This window comes from Oncorhynchus keta, unplaced genomic scaffold, assembly GCF_023373465.1.
Source record: "Oncorhynchus keta strain PuntledgeMale-10-30-2019 unplaced genomic scaffold, Oket_V2 Un_contig_5916_pilon_pilon, whole genome shotgun sequence".
In the NCBI taxonomy this organism is placed as follows: domain Eukaryota; kingdom Metazoa; phylum Chordata; class Actinopteri; order Salmoniformes; family Salmonidae; genus Oncorhynchus; species Oncorhynchus keta.
Window position 1 is genome coordinate 61,425 of NW_026288583.1, and position 21,413 is coordinate 82,837.

Genomic DNA, 21,413 nt, shown 5'->3' on the forward strand with positions numbered 1-21,413 from the left:
GTTGAATGACTAGTCTTGAAACCTGACTGATTTGGATCAAGAAGGTCATTCTGAGAGAGATAGCGGGAGAGCTGGCCAAGGACGGCACGTTCAAGAGTTTTGGAGAGAAAAGAAAGAAGGGATACTGGTCTGTAGTTGTTGACATCGGAGGGATCGAGTGTAGGTTTTTTCAGAAGGGGTGCAACTCTCGCTCTCTTGAAGACGGAAGGGACGTAGCCAGCGGTCAGGGATGAGTTGATGAGCGAGGTGAGGTAAGGGAGAAGGTCTCCGGAAATGGTCTGGAGAAGAGAGGAGGGGATAGGGTCAAGCGGGCAGGTTGTTGGGCGGCCGGCCGTCACAAGACGCGAGATTTCATCTGAGAGAGAGGGGAGAAAGAGGTCCGAGCACAGGGTAGGGCAGTGTGAGCAGAACCAGCGGTGTCGTTTGACTTAGCAAACGAGGATCGGATGTCGTCGACCTTCTTTTCAAAATGGTTGACGAAGTCATCTGCAGAGAGGGAGGAGGGGGAGGGGGAGGAGGATGCAGGAGGGAGGAGAAGGTGGCAAAGAGCTTCCTAGGGTTAGAGGCAGATGCTTGGAATTTAGAGTGGTAGAAAGTGGCTTTAGCAGCAGAGACAGAGGAGGAAAATGTAGAGAGGAGGGAGTGAAAGGATGCCAGGTCCGCAGGGAGGCGAGTTTTCCTCCATTTCCGCTCGGCTGCCCGGAGCCCTGTTCTGTGAGCTCGCAATGAGTCGTCGAGCCACGGAGCGGGAGGGGAGGACCGAGCCGGCCTGGAGGATAGGGGACATAGAGAGTGAAAGGATGCAGAAAGGGAGGAGAGGAGGGTTGAGGAGGCAGAATCAGGAGATAGGTTGGAGAAGGTTTGAGCGGAGGGAAGAGATGATAGGATGGAAGAGGAGAGAGTAGCGGGGGAGAGAGAGCGAAGGTTGGGACGGCGCGATACCATCCGAGTAGGGCAGTGTGGGAAGTGTTGGATGAGAGCGAGAGGGAAAAGTATACAAGGTAGTGGTCGGAGACTTGGAGGGGAGTTGCAATGAGGTTAGTGGAAGAACAGCATCTAGTAAAGATGAGGTCGAGCGTATTGCCTGCCTTGTGAGTAGGGGGGGAAGGTGAGAGGGTGAGGTCAAAAGAGGAGAGGAGTGGAAAGGAGGCGGCAGAGAGGAATGAGTCAAAGGTAGACGTGGGGAGGTTAAAGTCGCCCAGAACTGTGAGAGGTGAGCCGTCCTCAGGAAAGGAGCTTATCAAGGCATCAAGCTCATTGATGAACTCTCCGAGGGGACCTGGAGGGCGATAAATGATAAGGATGTTAAGCTTGAAAGGGCTGGTAACTGTGACAGCATGAAATTCAAAGGAGGCGATAGACAGATGGGTAAGGGGAGAAAGAGAGAATGACCACTTGGGAGAGATGAGGATCCCGGTGCCACCACCCCGCTGACCAGAAGCTCTCGGGGTGTGCGAGAACACGTGGGCGGACGAAGAGAGAGCAGTAGGAGTAGCAGTGTTATCTGTGGTGATCCATGTTTCCGTCAGTGCCAAGAAGTTGAGGGACTGGAGGAGGCATAAGCTGAGATGAACTCTGCCTTGTTGGCCGCAGATCGGCAGTTCCAGAGGCTACCGGAGACCTGGAACTCCACGTGGGTCGTGCGCGCTGGGACCACCAGATTAGGTGGCCGCGGCCACGCGGTGTGGAGCGTTTGTATGGTCTGTGCAGAGAGGAGAGAACAGGGATAGACAGACACATAGTTGACAGGCTACAGAAGAGGCTACGCTAATGCAAGGAGATTGGAATGACAAGTGGACTACACGTCTCGAATGTTCAGAAAGTTAAGCTTACGTAGCAAGAATCTTATTGACTAAAATGATTCAAATGATACAGTACTGCTGAAGTAGGCTAGCTGGCAGTGGCTGCGTTGTTGACACTACACTAATCAAGTCGTTCCGTTGAGTGTAATAGTTTCTACAGTGCTGCTTTTCGGGGGCTAGCTGGCTAGCTAGCAGTGTTGATTACGTTACGTTGCGTTAAAAGAACGACAATAGCTGGCTAGCTAACCTAGAAAATCGCTCTAGACTACACAATTATCTTTGATACACAGACGGCTATGTAGCTAGCTATGTAGCTAGCTACGATCAAACAAATCAAACCGTTGTGCTGTAATGAAATGAAAATGTGATACTACCTGTGGAGCGAAGCGGAATGCGACCGGGTTGTTGAGTGCGGAAGTTCTATTCAGTAGACGTTGGCTAGCTGTTGGCTAGCTAGCAGTGTCTCCTACGTTAAGGACGACAAATAGCTGGCTAGCTAACCTCGGTAAATTAAGATAATCACTCTAAGACTACACGCTCTAAACTACACAATTATCTTGGATACGAAGACAGCAAAGACAACTATGTAGCTAGCTAACACTACACTAATCAAGTCGTTCAGTTGAGTGTAATAGTTTCTACAGTGCTGCTATTCGGTAGACGGTGGACGTTTGCTAGCTGGCTAGCTGCTGGGCAGATAGCAGTGTAGACTACGTTAGGACGACGAAATACGAAGTTGCAATAGAAGTGCTGACTGTTTCGCTTTGTTGTCCTCTTTCTTTTCCATTTTCTTCTGTCCTTTTGTCCTTATTTTGTCTTCCTTTCTTCTGTTAAGTAGATATTTTTTGTTGTTATTCTTTGTAAGCTAGCTAGCTTCTTCCAGGAGAGTCCCTAGCAACTGCTTAGCAACAAGTAAACAATTCTGCTAGCAATTCAGCTAGCTAAGATAACTGTACAATTTTATATGGACAGGAATTTCAAGATTTAGATGCAAGTGGCTGTTCCACTGGCTGTCATAGGTGTTTGCACCAATTTGTAAGTCGCTCTGGATAAGAGCGTCTGCTAAATGACTTAAATGTAAATGTAAATGTTATGAAAAATAGTTACTTTTCAAAAGCCTGTCTTTTTTGGTTTGTTCCTTGTTTTGTCTTCTATTGAGTCTTGCAGTTTTCTCTTGATTTTTTTCGATGTACTTCACTCTAAAAAAACATTTAAATCTCAATATATACAGGAGCTCATTTTTCAGCAGCTGCTCAATTTAGAACTCCGGAGCATATATTAGTTCACTATGGGCACACAATTCATCCAAAGTGAAAATACTGCCCCCTATCCCCAACAAGTTTTAACTCATGCTCTGGAATGTGGTATCACCCAAAGACATCGTAAATCTCCGCTTTCAGTTCACACAGACACAATAGAGTTATAAGAACCCTCTGTTGAAGCTGTTGAACAGCTTCTATTCCCAAGCAATATGACTGATAAATAGTTAACAAAATAGCTACACATAGAGAGTTTACTTCGTATCTTCATTGACCTTTTATTTCAATATTTGCTCTCTATTCTCTTGTCTCTATTCACACTCACAGGTCCCTACACACTGTCAATCCAACACACACACAGTCACTCCATCATTTGCTCACTCACACATAATATGCACATTTATACTGGCTCTACACTTTCGCACACCCGCTCACATGCAAGCTGCTGCTAATCTGTTTATTTTATATCCTTTTGCCTAGTCCCCTTAACCCTATACATATCTACCTCATCACTCCAGTATCACCGCACATGTAAATATGGTATTGGAACTGAATTTAAATATTTCCTGTATATAGTGCTCTTACTTACTTTATGTATTTCATATTTCTTATGTTTTTTTTCTAGTAATACATTGTTATTTCATTGTTGGGTTTTGAGTTGGCAAGAAAGGCAGATTCACTGTACTTGTGCATGTGACATTGAAACTATCCCATGAGGGCTTTGCCATAGAATTTAAAGGTGGAATCCGCATTAGTGGAAATGTTACCACTGTTCGCCCCCAGCCCTTTTGTTATTGTTTTGTTGACAAAACGGAGTTGAGCAGCAGGGAAAAAATATTGCAGTACATATTCTGTTCTAATGCAGTGCAATGATGTCTTAGGGTGAAGGAAAGGTGTTTGTTGTTTGCATTAACTTATTTTTTGTTGTTGTACATTCCAAAACGGACGTGGCAGTTTTACCATTAAGGATTCCAGCTTTAATTGTGGGAATGTCACTGAGAAACAATACATCACATCAATTTTACTAAAGTAGTCTTGAATCTTATTAACAAGTACATTAATTTCTCTTTCCTTGTCGTCCTAATTCAAGACTGGGATCACTTAAACATTTGAGCATCACTGACCTGTATTGCATGTGTTCCCATTTACCACAGACACAGGCTCGCTCAAACAGGGGCTGGATAAGTTTGTTGATGACGATGACGCGGGCAGCGCCATCGTGCCCCCCGCTGCCGTGGCTGCTCCCCTCCGGCCCATCTATGACGGGCCAATGCCCACCCCACCACAGAAGGCATTCCAGCCAGGCTCCACCCCGGCACACCTCATGCACCGCTTCATGGTGAGAGCCAGCCCACACAACTCAAGACTTTACTCTTGCCCGAAAGGTTTATATTCATGATGTTCCAGGTTGTATTATTTTTAAAGTTGATGTTTTTGTATAAATATAGGAAATAATACGTTTCATGAATTTTCTAGAGATGTACTTACATGCCCTATTAAAGGGACATTGCAATCCAAAAATCTACTTTTTTTTCCGATGGTTTCAGACCTCAAAAGTAGTCTAAGTGAGTTATCCACAAAGATAATGTATTCTGTACTCCTTCGGTCAGATGTGGAACTCGGTGGGAATTGTGCGCGGCTACAATGACGACCAGGACAACGCCATTGATGTGGAGTTCCACGACACAGCCGTGCACCATGCAATGCACCTCACCAACTCCCTGGGCCACACCGTGGCAGACCTCTCCCAGGAGGCCGTGCTGCTTGCCTGCCCCGGCACCGACGAGCTCGCCAGGTAGACCACATATCTATAGGCCGCTACACACTTCAGACAGATCATCTTTTTCACATGTATTTCCACATACTTTTGTGTGGCTTTTAGAACGGACTGCATACGACATTCTGTTTGTGTGAAGTTTTTAATGGCCTTAACTGGGACATTTAGATATTAGCTATTCATGTTTCTGGGGATATTTTCCCACAAAAGCCTTGTCTGAGTTTTATTAGCCAAACTGGTTCTCGACCAACTTTGCATCTTGAAGGATTAAAAAGGGAAATTAATTTCGATATTCCCAAGTCTCTCGTGAAAGACCCCTTCGTATTGGCACCACAATCTAGCGAAGACACTGAAATTGATTACCCATCTTTTTCAAACGGAACCTAAGCCGCTTCACTGTATCTCTCTCTCCCCTCCCTTCTTCCCCTCCACAGTAAGCTCCAGTGCCTTCACTTCTCATCGTGGGACACCAACAAGGAGTGGATGGTGGATCTGCCCAAGGGGGAGGATGTGCAGGCCCTATGCCTGGGCCAGGGCTGGGTGGCGGCTGCCACCAGTGCCCTCATGCTGCGCCTCTTCTCCATCGGAGGGGTGCAGAGGGAGCTGTTCAGCCTGCCTGGACCCGTGGTCTGCATTGCTGGGCATGGGGAGCAACTGCTCGTTGTCTACCACCGAGGTAGGACATGTGTGCTGTCACACACAGACGGACCTACACACATACTAATGCACAGAGAAAACAAGCATCAGATGCTAAACAGCGTCCCAATCCTCTTAGAAGCATAATGACGGGTATGATGGGCAATAATAGCTCTAGAAGGCGTATCTAACCGCTATTGTGTTTGTCTGTCCTCAGGCACAGGGTTTGATGGAGAACAGGCCCTAGGGGTCCAGCTGCTGCAGTTTGGACAGAAGAGGCGGCAGGTCATCCACGGGGAGCCCCTCCCCCTCTCCCGCAAATCTCACCTTTCATGGTTAGGCTTCACAGCCGAGGGTGAGTCCGGCCACACCTCCTCTCAAATGCTAGCTGCTGTTGGGCCGTGTTCAGTAGACACCAAACGGGAAACTCTTTGAAAAGTGATGTGCAAAAGATTGTAGAATGAAGTTGACTCTGTACATTGACCTAAGATCAGTTTGGCGTTTTCCACACTGATGGTTAAGGTAAGGATTAGGGCTTAATATTTTCCCAGAAGTCTACACATTTTCCTTCCTGAGAAAATTTCAACAATATCCCGGTATTCCTGTTCAAACCAGAAATGCTTTTAAAAGCAAAGAATACCAGCAAAGAAAATCGGACATAATTACACCACTGTAAATGGAGAAATATGGACAGGAATCTGGTTTATGGTTTCTTGTTGTATTTGTCACAATTTAATCAACTCAAAGTTCTGTCAAAGTCAACACATAATTTGTTGATGTAGCCTAGTTTAAATGTAGACCTACAATAGACCTACTATTGAAAATTACATTTGTTTTAGCTTACCTTTGGCTGAAAGAAGTCAGGCCTTTTCTCTCCCCTTGCACCTGGCTATCGGGGAATTCGGAAGGTTGTGGCTGTTTTTACTTTACTGCTTATTGTGGTGACTTTGTCACGGGGAACATATCCGATTCTCTGCTAAAACAAACCGACAAGCAAATAGGCCTAGTAGCGGAGATATAGCACCATGGATAGCACCGCGGTTGATCAAGTCCCGGGGAATCTGGTGAGTCAAGCCTGTGCCCTCCTTTTATTATTTTCCCATGATGTTTCAAATGTGTATTTCCTCAAGCATGTCTGTGGACACAATGTACCAGCCATTTTGTTAACAGCGAGTAGCTGCAGCTTACATTTTGAGCCTCTGCCAGTTCCACAAAGATAGTTTGGAGATTTGTGAATGTGACATGGAGATTGCCTACAGTAACTGTGTTGAGAGCACGCGTGTAGCCTATATGATGGTCAGCAATGCAGTTTATACAAGTCATGCAAGTAAGTTTTCTATTAGGGACTTTCCGTTGGGTCGGCAAAATATGGTAGGTGGCTGACGTTGTGATGACTGGTCTAATGTAGGCTTTGAATATAGCCAGAATTTATATGTCTGGTTCATGCATGCAGCTATTCACACATGCATATTTTGTATTTTTGCGTCCGTTTTTTTAATGATTGGTAGGTTACTTCGGTTTTATACAGGATCATCAAATTAATATGAGCAGCGAAGAAATAGAAGAACACTTATTTCACTCCACTCATCAACCACTTTTTGAGGAGCATGCTCTCGCTGTGCGACAGGTGACGTTTTGCCCAAACTCTGTATGCCATGGGCTCTCCAACCCTGAACCAACAGCATGGCCTAGTGCTAAAGGTCTCTCCCAGAGTCATGGATAGACATTTTGGAACGTAGCCTAAGGTAACCAGTCCATCCAGTATGCATAATAATACAGTCGACAATCAAAGGCTATAGCAATTATCTATCATAGACATCATAAATCAGTTTTGTTTTTCTACCGTGCATACTATGCGGTAGTCTATGTACTGTATAACAGCTCAACCATCATTTTAATTCAGATAATTTTTTCGGGCTTGGGCTCATAAGCCTATGTGTATGCATACTGTAAGCTCTAATATGCATATGGGTGTTTTGAATTAATCATCACCTTAGAAAGCTGTCCATTTCATTGTGTTAGGCTTTGAAACATCTACAATGACCATGTTCTACACTCCGTTTCAACCTGCTGTTGAACTGAGTCGTTTGCAAGTTGGGTATTACCAAAGACGAAACATGTCCATGACTGCCGGTGTGGTGGTAATACAATCACCGCAACAGCCCTCGGCATAGATCTAGGATCAGCCTGCTCTCCCCAGATCCTTACCTTAACCATCAGTGGGGAAAATGCCAAACTGATCAGTGTACAGAGCCATCTTCATTCTAACAATCTCTTGCACATCACTTATTCATCACTTGTTTTCCAGGAACCCCATGCTTCATTGACTCTGAGGGTGTGGTGCGCCTGCTAAACCGCTCCTTGGGAAACATGTGGACACCTGTGTGTAACACCAGGGATAACTGCAAGGGCAAGTCAGACCACTACTGGGTGGTGGGAGTGCATGAGAACCCCCAGCAGCTCAGGTAAAGTGGTTGTTTCTATTTGAATATTGGAGCTGTTCTTGCTATAATATGGAATTGGTCTTTTACCAAATAGGGGTATCTTCTGTATACCACCCCTACCTTGTGACAGCACAACTGATTGGCTCAAAGGCATTAATAAGGAAAGACATTCCACAAATAAACTTTTAACAAGACACACCTGTTAATTGAAATGCATTCCAGGTGACTACCTCATGCAGCTGGTTGAGACAATGCCAAGAGTGCAAAGCTGTCATCAAGGCAAAGGGTGGCTACTTTGAAGAATATGATATATATTTTGATTTGTTTAGCACATTTTTGGTTACTACGTGATCCCATATGTGTTTTATAGTTTTGATGTCTTCACTATTATTCTACAATGTAGAAAATAATACAAATAAAGAAAAACCCTTGAATGAGTAGGTGTCCAAACTTGACTAGTACACTGTACGTGTGCCAGGGGCAGCGGCTTAGACTGGTAGACCACCCTAGGACACATTGTTTTCTTTTCTACCTGGTAGCTAATTAATCAAGGTATGTCACTGATTGCCCTGATGAGATGGAGAGAGAATGAAAAACAGCAGGACTCTGGCCCTTAAAGACCCGGTAATAGAAAATGAAGAGGTTGTGTAAATTCTATAATTAATCCATCTCTTAATCTTCTTTCCTCCAGGTGTATCCCATGTAAAGGGTCCCGGTATCCCCCCACGTTGCCCAGGCCTGCTGTGGCCGTCCTTCCCTTCAAGCTACCCCTCTGTCAGACCACTACAGAGAAGGGCCAGATGGAGGTCAGTAAGGCCAACATATACAGTCCATGCTATGCTATGCTATTCCAGTCAGCTCAGCCTTTGGAGAGACACTGCCTACCTAGAGCTTTATAGTTGATCTATTGGGTTGCTTGAGCTACCATTGCAGCTATTTAGAACCTGCAAATAGCCTTTCAACAGAAATGTCCTTGAATATCTCTTTGATATATGACCCTGTATACATATACATGTGGGTAACAAAATAAAGGAAATGCCAACGTAGTGTCTTATTGGGTGTTGGGCCACCAGAACTAGTTCAATGCGCCTTGGTATAGATTCTACAAGTGTCTGGAACTCTATTGGAGGGATGCGACACCATTCTTTCTTGTGAAATTCTATCATTTTGTGTGTTGTTGATGGTGGTGGAAAACGCTGTCTCAGGCGCCACTCCAGAATCTCCCATAAGTGTTCTATTGGGGTGAGTTCTGGTTACTGAGATGGCCAAGGCATATTGTTTACATTGTTTTCGTGCTCATCAAACCATTCCTTACCCTGTGGATGGGGGCTTTGTCATCCTGGAAGAGACCACTCCAATCAGGATAAAAATGATTCACCATAGGTTGAAGTTGATCACTCAGAATGTGTATTTATTGGTGTTTACCTTGCCCTCTTAAGGGGTTGAGTGGACCTAAACCATGCCAGGGAAATGCAACCCACACCATAAGAGCCGCCAGAAACTTCATTTACTCAAGTGTTTCCTTTATTTTGGTAGGTACCTGTACATAGCCCCACTCACTGTCTCTGTCCCTCTCTCTCCTTCCAGGAGCAGTACTGGCGCTCGGTGCTCCTCCACAACCACTACGGCTTCCTGTCGTCCAGCGGCTATGAGATTGACGAGGAAGGCCAGAGCCAAGCCCAGAAAGAACAGCAGGAGCTGCTCATGAAGATGTTTGCCGTGAGTACAGTAGCAGCAACTCATGGGTCCACCGAGCCTGGAAACCCTCCTTAGATCCACAGCCTAGTTTGGGATTAGAATTTGGAATTGTTTACATTGGATATCTCATAAACCTTTCCAGAGCAACAGAATTTTGATTTATTTTGTTGGGACTTTGGGGTGTTTGGTTCAGCACAAAATTACAGGCATATTCACAGGAAAGGATTATTGAAAATACTTTTCCTCAGCATTGGGTCCTCACATCAAAATAAGTCCTACACACAGGTGTGATGTGAGGCATAGTGATAAAGGTTCCAAATTAAAACCAACATTTTGGAATGCATACCAAATGTATGTGTTACCTTAGTTAATACAGTAATTTAACCAAGGTATTTTACTATGATTAGTTATCCATACATTTGGTGTTTCAATCTGCAGCTGTCGTGTAAGCTGGAGAGGGAGTTCCGCTCCGTGGAGCTGGCCGAGCTGATGACCCAGAACGTAGTGACCCTGGCCATCCGCTACGCCTCGCGGTCCCGCCGCATGGCCCTGGCCCAGCGCCTCAGCGATCTGGCCCTGGAGAAGGCCAATCAGCTGCAGGGGGAGGAGCCACAGGAGGAGGAAGAGGAGGAGCCACTCCAGTATACCAGACGGAACACTGGGTAAGTACATTTGTGTTTGTTTGTGTTATTGTATGTTTGAAAACATACATACCATATGTTGGTGATTGTCACAATGAAAATGACAAAATAACATGGTTGATAGAAGCAGTGATCATAAATTGAAATAATTGTTGGTTTTAAGATGATGTTGGATGCGTTGGTTGAAACTGGCTTAGCAGTGTGTGAGGGTTGGTATCCTTGTTTGAACATAGGAACCAATACATTTAAGTGTGTACCTGGGCATGACCAACTGGTCATGTTCAGTAGGGCAAACTGCAGCAAAACGGAAAATGACCATCTGTTCTTATTGGGGAAATTCGTATAGAAACTCAGTTTCACCTTGTTTAAAAATGTTTTCTCCCAACTGAACACTGCCCTAATAATTTGCATGAAGCACCAAAAATCTGTTCTGAGACTAACTTGTATGAGTTGAGATCAAATTCTGTGTAGATAATTCCTTATGTTGGGATTCATGATAATATCTGTTTGTTATTCCAGGTACAGCCAGAGCAGCAGTGAGATGGGTGCAGATCACCAACACAGCAGCCACAGACAAGCACAGGTGGAAGAGGTGGATGAAGAGCAGGGTCAGGAAGAACATATGGATGAAGGGGATGTAGCAGAGAGCAAAAGACAAGGTAAGTCGAGGGAATTCCTCTCCATTTCCTCTCCCATCTCCTGCATGTCAAAACAATCAACATCCTTCAGTTTCTTCCATTTGCAGACCTGCCAACCTTCATGCAATTTGAGGTCAAAGTACACGGTATGAAAAACTACCTCAAAATATGCAAAGAATAGACTTCTAGTTGACACATTGGTTTTTGACTCAACTGTCTGAAGTTGGAGCTGAGCCAATTAGAGGACAAAAAATCTAGCTCCCGCTCACTCCACGTAGTCGTAGTACTGTTTTCCTCCATCAAGCTGGTTTGCAGTGCACCACTTTGTCCGTTAACAACACCGATGTGAGGAAAACAAAACTGTTTGCCAAATACATTTTACAAAATTGTATGTGTTAAGCACAACCTAGTTGTCTCCTTAGCTAAGGCATAATTACTACGACGGTAGTTAGGTACAGCGTTTGGTCAACTATAACCAAGCAAGAACACTTTCTTGCATACACATGCTTAGAGCTACGCAACGGTAGTAGTCGCGAGTGCATTGATAGGAAACATTTGAGGTGGATGCCTGGATGGAAACAGACATGGCGAAGAGAGTTGTCCCACTAATACAGTCCTTCACAGAAGGTTATGTTAGACTGTTAAAGATTAGGCATCGGATGAGGACTCTATTGCATTGACAGGCACGAGTGATAAAAGACGTTGACGTGTGTGGACATTTGGTCATGTTCTTTGCTAGTTATTATGTCAAGTTTCCGGTAAGCGATGGGGGAGTGATTGCTTGCTACAAGAGCAGAAAACGTGAAGGCATAGACCTCTAGACCTCTTTGAAAAGTGAGTCAGGTAAAGAGCTTTTTTAAAAGGGGCAGTGTTGTATTTTGAGACATGCTTGAATAAGCTAAGAAGCCAATCGGCAGAGGGTACCATACATTTTTGTCTGATTCTTTGTAATAATAATGGTATGGGAATAAAAAATGTGGTTTCTTGCATCAAACAATACAACATTTTCAGTCACCTCTTGTCAGAAGGACAAGTGACTAAACAGGTTATATCAGGGCTGCATTCCTGCAGAGGTTCCCAACGGGGATCATTGCGGTGCGGTCTGCATTTTTCCTGCTACAAGTTTGGAACGGGCAGTCACGCAGACACCTTTCAGATTAAAATATTTTAACTGTCCTGCACATTATTTGGAAACGGTCATCTTTCTGCTTTGTTCGCGTCAGGCTACCTATTGTATTAAAAGCACATCTTTGTCGCATTATTCACACACACACACTCAGAAATCTGCTGCTTCAAATTCAGTATCCCACCTCTCCTCTCCTAGTTAGCACCTTTCCAAGGAAATTAACTTAAATATGATTAAACTATAGTTTTTTAGTGTCTTTAAATAAATATTCATAATGGAAAGAAGTGGAGGCCGCTCAACCAATGTGGGTCGAGGTATAATCAGAAAATGAGAGGAAAGGAAAAGGCACAACGCGCACACAGGCTACCATGGTGAGCGAGCATTGCGGCCTTTCATTTATAAAAAATATTTTTAAAATGATTGATTACCCGTTTACTTGTCTCTGCATGCAAATTGTCCTCCTAAAAGGTAGGCTATTTCCTATATGTAGCTCAAGAGAAAGTGCAAGTGTTCATTCTTGCTGCTTCAAGTTCAGTTGCCACACGTGCGAGATCAGGTGTACGTGTGGTCTCAATTAAATAGTGTAGGCTATAGCCTATGCGTGTGTGGAGAAGCACAGGGCAGTATTATTTCCAAGGAAATGTTCTTCCTAGATATGATTTAGGCTATAGTTTACTACATTGTCAATAAATAAATATTGATCACCCATATTTGTCTTGTCTGAATATTATTATAATAAAAAATTTTAACCCTTATTTTACCAGGTAAGTTGACTGAGAACACATTCTCATTTGCAGCAATGACCCGGGGGATAATTACATGGGAGATGAGAGTGGATGAATGAGCCAATTCTAATCTTAAAGGTAGGCTCTAAAACGTAGCTCAGGAGAAAGTGTAAGCCTCTCCAACTCTGCTCTCTTTAAACTACTTCTAGCATATTGGCTGATATAGCCCAGGAATACCGATAGCCTAATGGGCCATATGAGAATCTCTGGTAATTGAACCTATTTCTTAGGTTGTTATTATTACGCATTTTGAGTTGCGTCACATATGTGTAAAATGCTGTATGAAAAGCTGCGCTTGCGGGTGGAATGAGGAAATCGGTCCATCGCAGACCTCTACCCTACAGTATCAAGCCCTGCATAATGTTTACAGAAGTCTCATGGAATGTAGACCTACATTGAACACCACACATTGGCTGCTATTGTAGGCAGTGTCTTGGCTATAATAGCTATTTTATTAGCTATTTGTTTTTGGACTAAGGATTACACACGTGTACATTTTAAACATATATTTCTAGTTAGCTACTGAAGAGCAGCCAATTACCAAGTACCCACAACAATCTATAGCCTACCATTTCTACTGAGTCAGTGTTCGGCCAACAGCATTATTAGGCCAATTGTTTTTTGCATTTGTTAGATTTTTTTATTCATTTATTTAACCAGGAAGGGCTCATTGAGGTTTGAAATATCTTTTTCAAGAGCGTCCCAGCCAAGATAGGCAGCACCAAGTCATTACAAAATTACAGACAAGTAATCTAATAAAAAAACTGAATTGACAAGAGTATAACAAAATCATAAAACAGCTAAATAAAAACATTGAAAGGTCAGGGAATCAGTCTCAAGATCATTCATCAGTGATTTAAAAATACCAATCGGGTTCTCCCAGTTTAAAAGTATTTTGCAAGGCGCACCAAGATGATGGCGCAGAGTACATAAAAGCCCTTTTACCAAATTCAGTTCAGACATTTGGAACAGCTAGCAGGATAAAGTCCAGCGAATGAAGAGTACCCACCATATTTCTGAACAATAAAAATGCCCAAATAAAAAGGTAGTAAACCCAAAATGGCTTTGTAAATAAAAGTATACCAGTGACTGAGCCTACTAGTCACTAGAGAAGGCCAGCCAACCCTGGTATACAAAGTGCAGTGGTGCGTAAGGATTTTGCAGTTTAAAATGCGCCATGGTAAAGGGTGTCAATTGATCTCAAACACTGAGCGAAAGCATTCATATATAAAATATCCCCTTAGTCTAGTAAAGGCAGAAATGTAGCTGATTACTAGCCTCCTTCTGGCTTCAAAAAGAAAAACAGGTCTTATTCCTAAAATAAAATCCCAATTTCAGCTTCAATTCTTTTGTAAGTTGTTGACTGTGCAACTTAAAAGAGAGGCCGTCATCAATTAAAATGCCAAGATATTTATGAGGTTACAGTCTCAATCTCATTGCCCTGACAGGTAGTAATAGGAGAAAGGTTCAGAGGTCTATTTCTTGATTTAGAGAACACCATTAGTTTAGTTTTGTCAGTATTGAGGATAAGCTTCAATTGACACAAGGTATAGGAGTCTGCAAGTTCTGGAAAGCTTTTGTAAGGGACGAGGCACAACAGTAAATAACAGTATCATCAGCATAAAAACGAGCAGTATGGGTGTAGCACATGTTCTGTCATGGGGTCCAGTGGTGCCGCACTGAAGTAGTGATAAAAAAATGTCAAGGTTCGCAGGTCTGCATTGTGTTTTTAAACACTATTTAAGGCAGTAAACTTCAGACTTGTTTACATAGAGTTTATTTGCATTGTTGTATAAAAATCTCTGCCTTGTCTTTACCCTGTAGTTCTAAATCCCTTCGCTAAAGGGACTGCTGCATCACCTGAGAAACCTTCTCCCAGACCTGGTGAGCACACGCATTCATGGAATGCCATTCTGTTCTCCTGGATACACTAGTCAATGGTCCACTGCCATCCTTATGAATCTAAAATCAAGTGTTCCCAATGGGTACATAAACACATAGTTGTATGCTACACACACTCTTAAGTCTGTTGCACCCCATCTAGACACTTTTCAGTTTAAATGTTGGGGCTTCCAGGAAGTCCCTTTGGGGTGCCCTGAACCTTGCCTAAGACAAAACCTAAGGGAAGCGCTTGCTAACACCAAGAATATACTTGGCAATGACTGTTGTTATACGTGACATTATCACACGTTGTTAAACATTAGCCTTCTTTCCTTCCTTACAGGAAGCAAAGAAGGACGTGTGAACCCTTTCAAGGTAAGTCTCTTGTGCTTTTGGGGCAGGTTAAACCAATATCGAGAGAGACCCCTTACTAGAAAGGAAGTGTCATTTTCTTGCTTAAAAGTATCTATTGAATGTGTTAAATACATAACATGTGACCCATCATACTTGGGTTTTGACCTCAGGTGAGCAGCGGGTTAGGGAGGTCGGGTTCGGCGGTGGCTCAGAACAGGGTGACAAACGTCCTGGACAGCATGATGTCGTCCAGCAAGAAGCCCACTGCTCTGCAGAGCAGCTCCGGCTCCATGGGGACACTGAACAAAACACCTTTCCTTAAGCCTCTGGCTCCCAGACCCAAGACCAAGGTACAACACAATAGTCAGATAGAAGCTTAAGAAATGTTAGGAGAGTGAGTGATCAAATACCACCAACCTTTTGGTTGTGTGGGAATAAATGGATCTGAATCTGAATAAATGGATCTGAGTATTACAGCGTTTACATGTTTGACAGTGTTGACATAAGCATTACGGTGCAATGCATTGGATTGCTGGTGACTTAAACACGCTGTTGTCTTCTGCAGACCCAGTCTACACTGCTGCACATGAACGCTCCCAAAGCAGCCAATAAGAAAGTAGCGGAGGAGCGGGAGCCGGCAGTGTGTAGGCTGAAACAGACCGAGGCACCGCCTCCAGCCTCACCAGCAGAAAATGTTGAGAATAAGAAGTGAGTAATGAGTGCTGTTCAAAATCACAATCACCGGAGAAGATGTATGCAAATTATAACGGGGGAAAGGTCTTCTTCCCATTTATTATTCATTATTAATCAGTGGGGCAGTTCCACTCCTTGAATTATTTTTGCTTTATTGAAGAGTGTTGAATATATGGGGTGAGTGGGCCAGATTTGAACTAATGCCCTCTGGCTTACATGTGTCCGCTGGAACCACACAGGCCACCTTCATTCCATTCTAAATGGAGCGACGGTGCTCCGTTTGCGTCGCGCTCTATGTAGTTCGAGGTACTTTTGTGCGTAGAGTGTATTGAGCCCATAACGGAAACTGGTGCAGAGTGAATGAGAGTAGGTGTACGACAATTAATGTAAGGTGTGTATGTCAGGCACAAGTCGGGTTTCCAGCTGTGGCTGGAGGATAATAGGAGGATCATCCTGGCTGACAACCCCGATCTGGAGGAGACTGATGTCATCAAGGAGGCCATTGGCCGCTTCAGGACCCTGTCTGCAGACGACCGGCTGGTAAGACACCGTACACACCTTGTGTGTGTGTGCTTCCTTAATTAACACGTGGTGCTATGACACTTTTGTCTGTGAGAGAGATTATTTATCTACTTGATTAATGTGGTGTATTCAAATGACCTGATTCTATTCAAATGTTCAGTAACATCTACTCTGCGCGCGCACAAGAAAATGCCTCCAGACTCATTGTGATGGCGGAGCGTCAACTTTTAGCAATACAAGACCCAAATCACACTGTTGAAAATGTATGAATGAAAATACACCCAAATCTTTGGTGACATTCTGTTTTTGTGCTTAATATTCAATATTTGATCTCAAATCGAAATTGCTGGAGTATAGAGCCCATCTTTTTTTTTTACTGCCCAAATACTTAACAAGCGCACTCTAAAAATGATGAAGCACAAGAAAGACCCCGTATTCCCTTATTATCCCACAAGAAAGACCCCTTATTTCCATGTGACAAGGCAGAAATGCCCCTTTAGATACTTCTTATTTATCATACACATACAGTTAATCCAAAATCCCCCTGTATCTATTGAAGACTCCTCTCATCTCCCCCCACACACACACCTTTGCCCTCAATTCGTGGGGCATGGATTCTACATGGTGTCGAAAGCATTCCACAGGAAGGCTGGCCCATGTTGACTCCAATGTCTCACTGGTATGTCAAGTTTGCTGGATGTCCTTTTGGTGGTGACCCATTATTGATACACACGGGGAAACTGTTGCACGTGAAAAACCCAGCAGCGTTGCAGTTCTTGACATACTAATTCCGGTGCGCCTGGCACCTACTACCATTCCACGTTCAAAGCCACTTAAATCTTTTGTCTTGCCCATTCACTCTGAATAGCACACATACCCAATCCATGTCTCAATTGTCTCTGCCCCTTCATCTACACCACGTGTCAAACTCATTCCATGGAGGGCCGAGTCTCTGCAGGTTTTTGTTCGACCCTTGTACTTGATTGTTGAATTAAGTTCACTAATTAGTAAGGAACTCCTCTCACTTGGTTGTCTAAGTTGAAAGGAAATTCCAAAAACATTGCTAGAAGGCTGGAAGCTGCTTAACCGGCTCACTAGTGGCGCAGCGGTCTAAGGCACATCACTACAGACCCTGTTTCGAGACATGGTTCTGTATCACAACCGGCCGTGATCGGGAGTCCCATAGGGCGGTGCACAATTGGCCCAGCGTCATCTTGGTTAGGGGAGGGTTTGGTTGGGGTAGGCCTTCATTGTCAATAAGAATTTGTTCTTAACTGACTTGCCTAGTTATATTTAAAATAAAAACCTGTACAACACAAGTACATTTTTTACTGTAGCATGTACAGTATTGAGATTCCTCAAATACAATTTAAATATTTTTCCAAAAGACCATGCCAAGAGGTTAAATAAAGCCTTTAAGACAACCTGTCAAATTGGTGTGGTTTTATATTGTAAATGTAGAATTGCCCGGGAGGTGATGGAATGAAAGTACCCTCTTGTCGCTGTCAGTGGTCCTCGCCGAAACCCCTCCATTAACGCGTTGGAATGAGTGATAATTACCATTCCCAGGCTAACGCTCCCTTAACCCCAGGCTGTATACAGACTTATGCCCATCTGTGTTGGTGTGGGCTTATACATACACACATACACAACAACACTATTCACTGTGGCGTATCCATCATATATTCCATAAGATTGGTCAATATATTTAGTCTGTTGCGACATTTGTCAAATGGAATGGGATTCCAATGGTAACCAAAGTGTTGAAAGCATATGAAACAGTGCTAGAAGGCAGACACTGCATGCTGCAAACAAACTGCTCCTCAATCTGCTGGCTTGGAACCGAATACCTAAATGGTTGGGTTTACATTCCAGACGGTGTGCTTTAACAACTGGTGTGACCGAGGTTTTGGTGATGATTTTGAGCAGTCCATTATTAAAGTCAATCAGAAAGGGGTTAATGTTAATATTTGGAGACCTCAGTATCGCTGACTACCAGTGCTATTTTTGTTGGTATTGTTAGGAAGCTGTGATGCTCCTCTTTTCTACATCGAAAACTCTTGAGTTGTCGATCTACCTGACGGACGGCCACCAGGTGGTAAGGGTAGGCAACAACACGTCTGCCACGCTGATGCTCAACACGGGGGCCCCTCAGGGGTGTGTACTTAGCCCCCTCCTGTACTCCCTGTTCACCCACGACTACGTGGCCGAACACGACTCCCTCCACCACCATCATAGGCCTGATCACCGACAACGATGTGACAGCCTATAGGGAGGAGGTCCGAGACCTGGCAGTGTGGACTACAGGAAAAGGAGGGCCGAACAGGCACCCATTATCATTGACGGGGCTGTAGTGGAGCGGGTCGAGAGTTTTAAGCTCCTTTGTGTCCACATCACTAGCAAACTATCATGGTCCAAACACACCAAGACAATCGTGAAGAGGAGACTGAAAAGATTTGGCATGGATCCCCAAATCCTCAAAGTTATACAGCTGCACCATCGAGAGCATCCTGACCGGTTGCATCACTGCCTGCTATGGCAACTGCTCTGCATCTGACGTAAGGTGCTACAGAGGGTAGTGCTTCCTGCCATCCAGGACCTAAGCTATAAGCCACCCCCAAGCCATAAATAAGACTGCTGAACAATTAATCAAATGGCCACCGGACTATTTACATTGACCCTTGCATTTGTTTTGTACACTGCTGCTACTCGCTGTTTATTATCTATGCATAGTCACTTCACCCCTACCTACATGTACAAATTACCTTGACTAACCTGTACCCCTGCACATTGTCTCGGTACCCCCTGTATATAGCCTCATTTCATTGTTACTTTTTATTATTTTTTACTTTAGCTTGTTTGGTAAATATTTTCTTAACTCTTCTTGAACTGCACTGTTAGTTAAGGGCTTGTAAGTAAGCATTTCACGGTAAGGTCTAAACCTGTTGTATTCGGCGCATGTGACAAATAAAGTTTTGCTACCTCACTATGCGAGGTCTTGGTTCAAATGTAATTCACTAGGATATATTTTGTGGTAGATCTGACTGGCTTTTGCTCAGTTTTGTGCTCAATTTTGACTCTGACCTGCACACCTGCCCTCTCCTCTCTAAAAGACAGACAGGTTTTCAATATAATCAAATTTGAAGGGTCACTGTCATGGTTGGACATATTTAGGCAGGTGCTTGGGCACCTGTAGCCATCCCGACCTCCCCTCGTCCCCCGTGCACATATCTAGCCCTATTTTAAACCCCAGTCTATTCTATAGTACTATTACTTGCCTTTTACCTTTGATAGAGTAACCTACAAAAACACACACTGCATTTGTATCTGTGTTCCCCTGTGTTGAGGACCTGCTCGTGACCCTGCACACACCAAGCCACTCAGTGGAGGGAGTGGATGACACTCCGCATAGCCTAAAGGAGGGGAAAAGGGGATCAGAGAGAGATGGAGGCTTTATATGCCTGTTGCTTGGAAACCCAGTGTGTCTGTGGGTAGTGGGCACAGTGTATTGATCTTATGGTAATGATTCCTAAAGGGTGTGTGTTGGTGTGTATGGTTGTAAATTAGCCAGTAAATATACTGCAGGCGACTGGGGGCACATTTAAGGCTTGTATTTACTATTCAGTGAGTCGGGTGTGAAGAATAGGAGTGGGAGGTTGTGAGAACGCGGAGAGTGGGCCCTGCCCACCGCCACGCGCTCCGCTTCATGACTCATCACGGCTCCATTTACTTCTAGGGCTGCGTTTCAAATGGCACCCTATTCCCTATATAGTGCACACTGCGCTCTGTTAAAAAGTATTACACTATATAGGGAATTAGGGTGCCATTTGGGATGCCACCCAGGCCTTTTGTCTCTTCCCAGAGAGAAACACAAGGAGAAAAGGCTGCCGGGCTTGCTGAACAAGAAGTGTCCCCGTCTACCAGTAGTGATTACACATAACAGGATGCAATTTAAAACTGCATGGCTGAGTTGGGGACCATGTGTGTGTTCGTGTGCTTTGTTGTCAAGCTGTGTATGATACAAATGTCACATTTGAATTTGGTTTGCAATTGAATTCCAATTGAAGACTCTTGTGAAGAGAAATATTGACTATTATGATTTTCTCTCTTCTTTTTTGTTCAGACCTTGACAGAGCGGGCAAAAGGACAGTCTGAAGACGTGGCGGATATGAAAAAACGAAAGCGAGGAGAAGGGGAGACAAGCAGGGGAGACAAGAACGGACAGAGTGAGGCAGACGAGACTAGACAGAGTGAGGCAGACGAGACCAGTGCCAAAAAGAAAAAGCCCTTAGACACCTCAGCCAAGCTCTCAGCATTTGCCTTCAACAAAAATTAAACATAAGATCACATCATGGACTGATTTTTTTGTATATATTTGTTTATATATATATACATTTTGCTCCATATGTCTGTTTACTTAGGGTTATAGATCACAACTATATATATAATGCTCATTTGTGGATTGGTGCTGATTGAGATCTTTTTTGTATAACATTTCATCAGAATATGTCTCATAGGTTTCCAGTTTCATTAGCACTGTTTGGTATGCTCGTGATGCAGACCTTTCGATTATTAATTTCTTTTCCGATATGTAACTAGGAGTTAGAGGAATTTCATAGATGGCATCAAAGCGAAATATCCTGAGCACTTGAAATAGCTGTGACAAATATAGAACATGAAGAGAGCAACTGATAAGGGCACACGTAAATGGTTATTCTGTTCAGCATCTCAATTTAGGTTTTTCCTGTTTACCAATTTCCTCTTAGCTTGTATTGTTTTTAAAACAATATAGTATATTGTTTTTTTTATTGTACTGTATCCGACTATTGAATAAAAATAAATGTTTTCCATCCAGTCTTTTTATTTTTCTAAATAACTTTTTATAGAAGAACATACAAATAAGCACAACTGTAGCACAATTTGGTCTGCTACTCTATCTTTTTTATTAAGGAAACTGACACCTGTTTAAAAATACTGTTACACATTTTTTTTAAACATGTTGAGACTGAATAGACCTATAACAATCACTAGTTGTGATTGTGAATATAACGGTAACAATTTACTTGAAGGGGGTAGACAAGGCATTTGTAAAACAAGTCAAAACAGACCTTGGGAGTGTTGCAGTGTCATTAATAACCTTCATAACACATTCAACAT

At 43.5% G+C, this 21,413-nt stretch overlaps 1 protein-coding gene across 3 annotated transcripts in view; it reads left to right on the forward strand.

The window, feature by feature from the left end:
• The window catches only part of wdhd1 (WD repeat and HMG-box DNA binding protein 1), a 48,268-nt gene extending 27,162 nt beyond the window's left edge, over positions 1–21,106 (forward strand). For all 3 annotated transcript variants that reach the window (XM_035743426.2, XM_035743425.2, XM_035743424.2), the window contains exons 12-26: positions 4,216–4,400; positions 4,672–4,856; positions 5,273–5,514; positions 5,692–5,829; positions 7,783–7,939; positions 8,610–8,724; positions 9,506–9,637; positions 10,055–10,278; positions 10,777–10,916; positions 14,631–14,690; positions 15,031–15,062; positions 15,212–15,391; positions 15,607–15,749; positions 16,139–16,274; positions 20,380–21,106. In XM_035743426.2, coding sequence (XP_035599319.1) covers positions 4,216–4,400; positions 4,672–4,856; positions 5,273–5,514; positions 5,692–5,829; positions 7,783–7,939; positions 8,610–8,724; positions 9,506–9,637; positions 10,055–10,278; positions 10,777–10,916; positions 14,631–14,690; positions 15,031–15,062; positions 15,212–15,391; positions 15,607–15,749; positions 16,139–16,274; positions 20,380–20,592 — 2,282 coding nt within the window. In that variant the 3' untranslated portion in view covers positions 20,593–21,106. The remainder of the gene's footprint in view (positions 1–4,215; positions 4,401–4,671; positions 4,857–5,272; positions 5,515–5,691; positions 5,830–7,782; positions 7,940–8,609; positions 8,725–9,505; positions 9,638–10,054; positions 10,279–10,776; positions 10,917–14,630; positions 14,691–15,030; positions 15,063–15,211; positions 15,392–15,606; positions 15,750–16,138; positions 16,275–20,379) is intronic.
• The last annotated feature ends 307 nt before the right edge of the window (positions 21,107–21,413 follow it).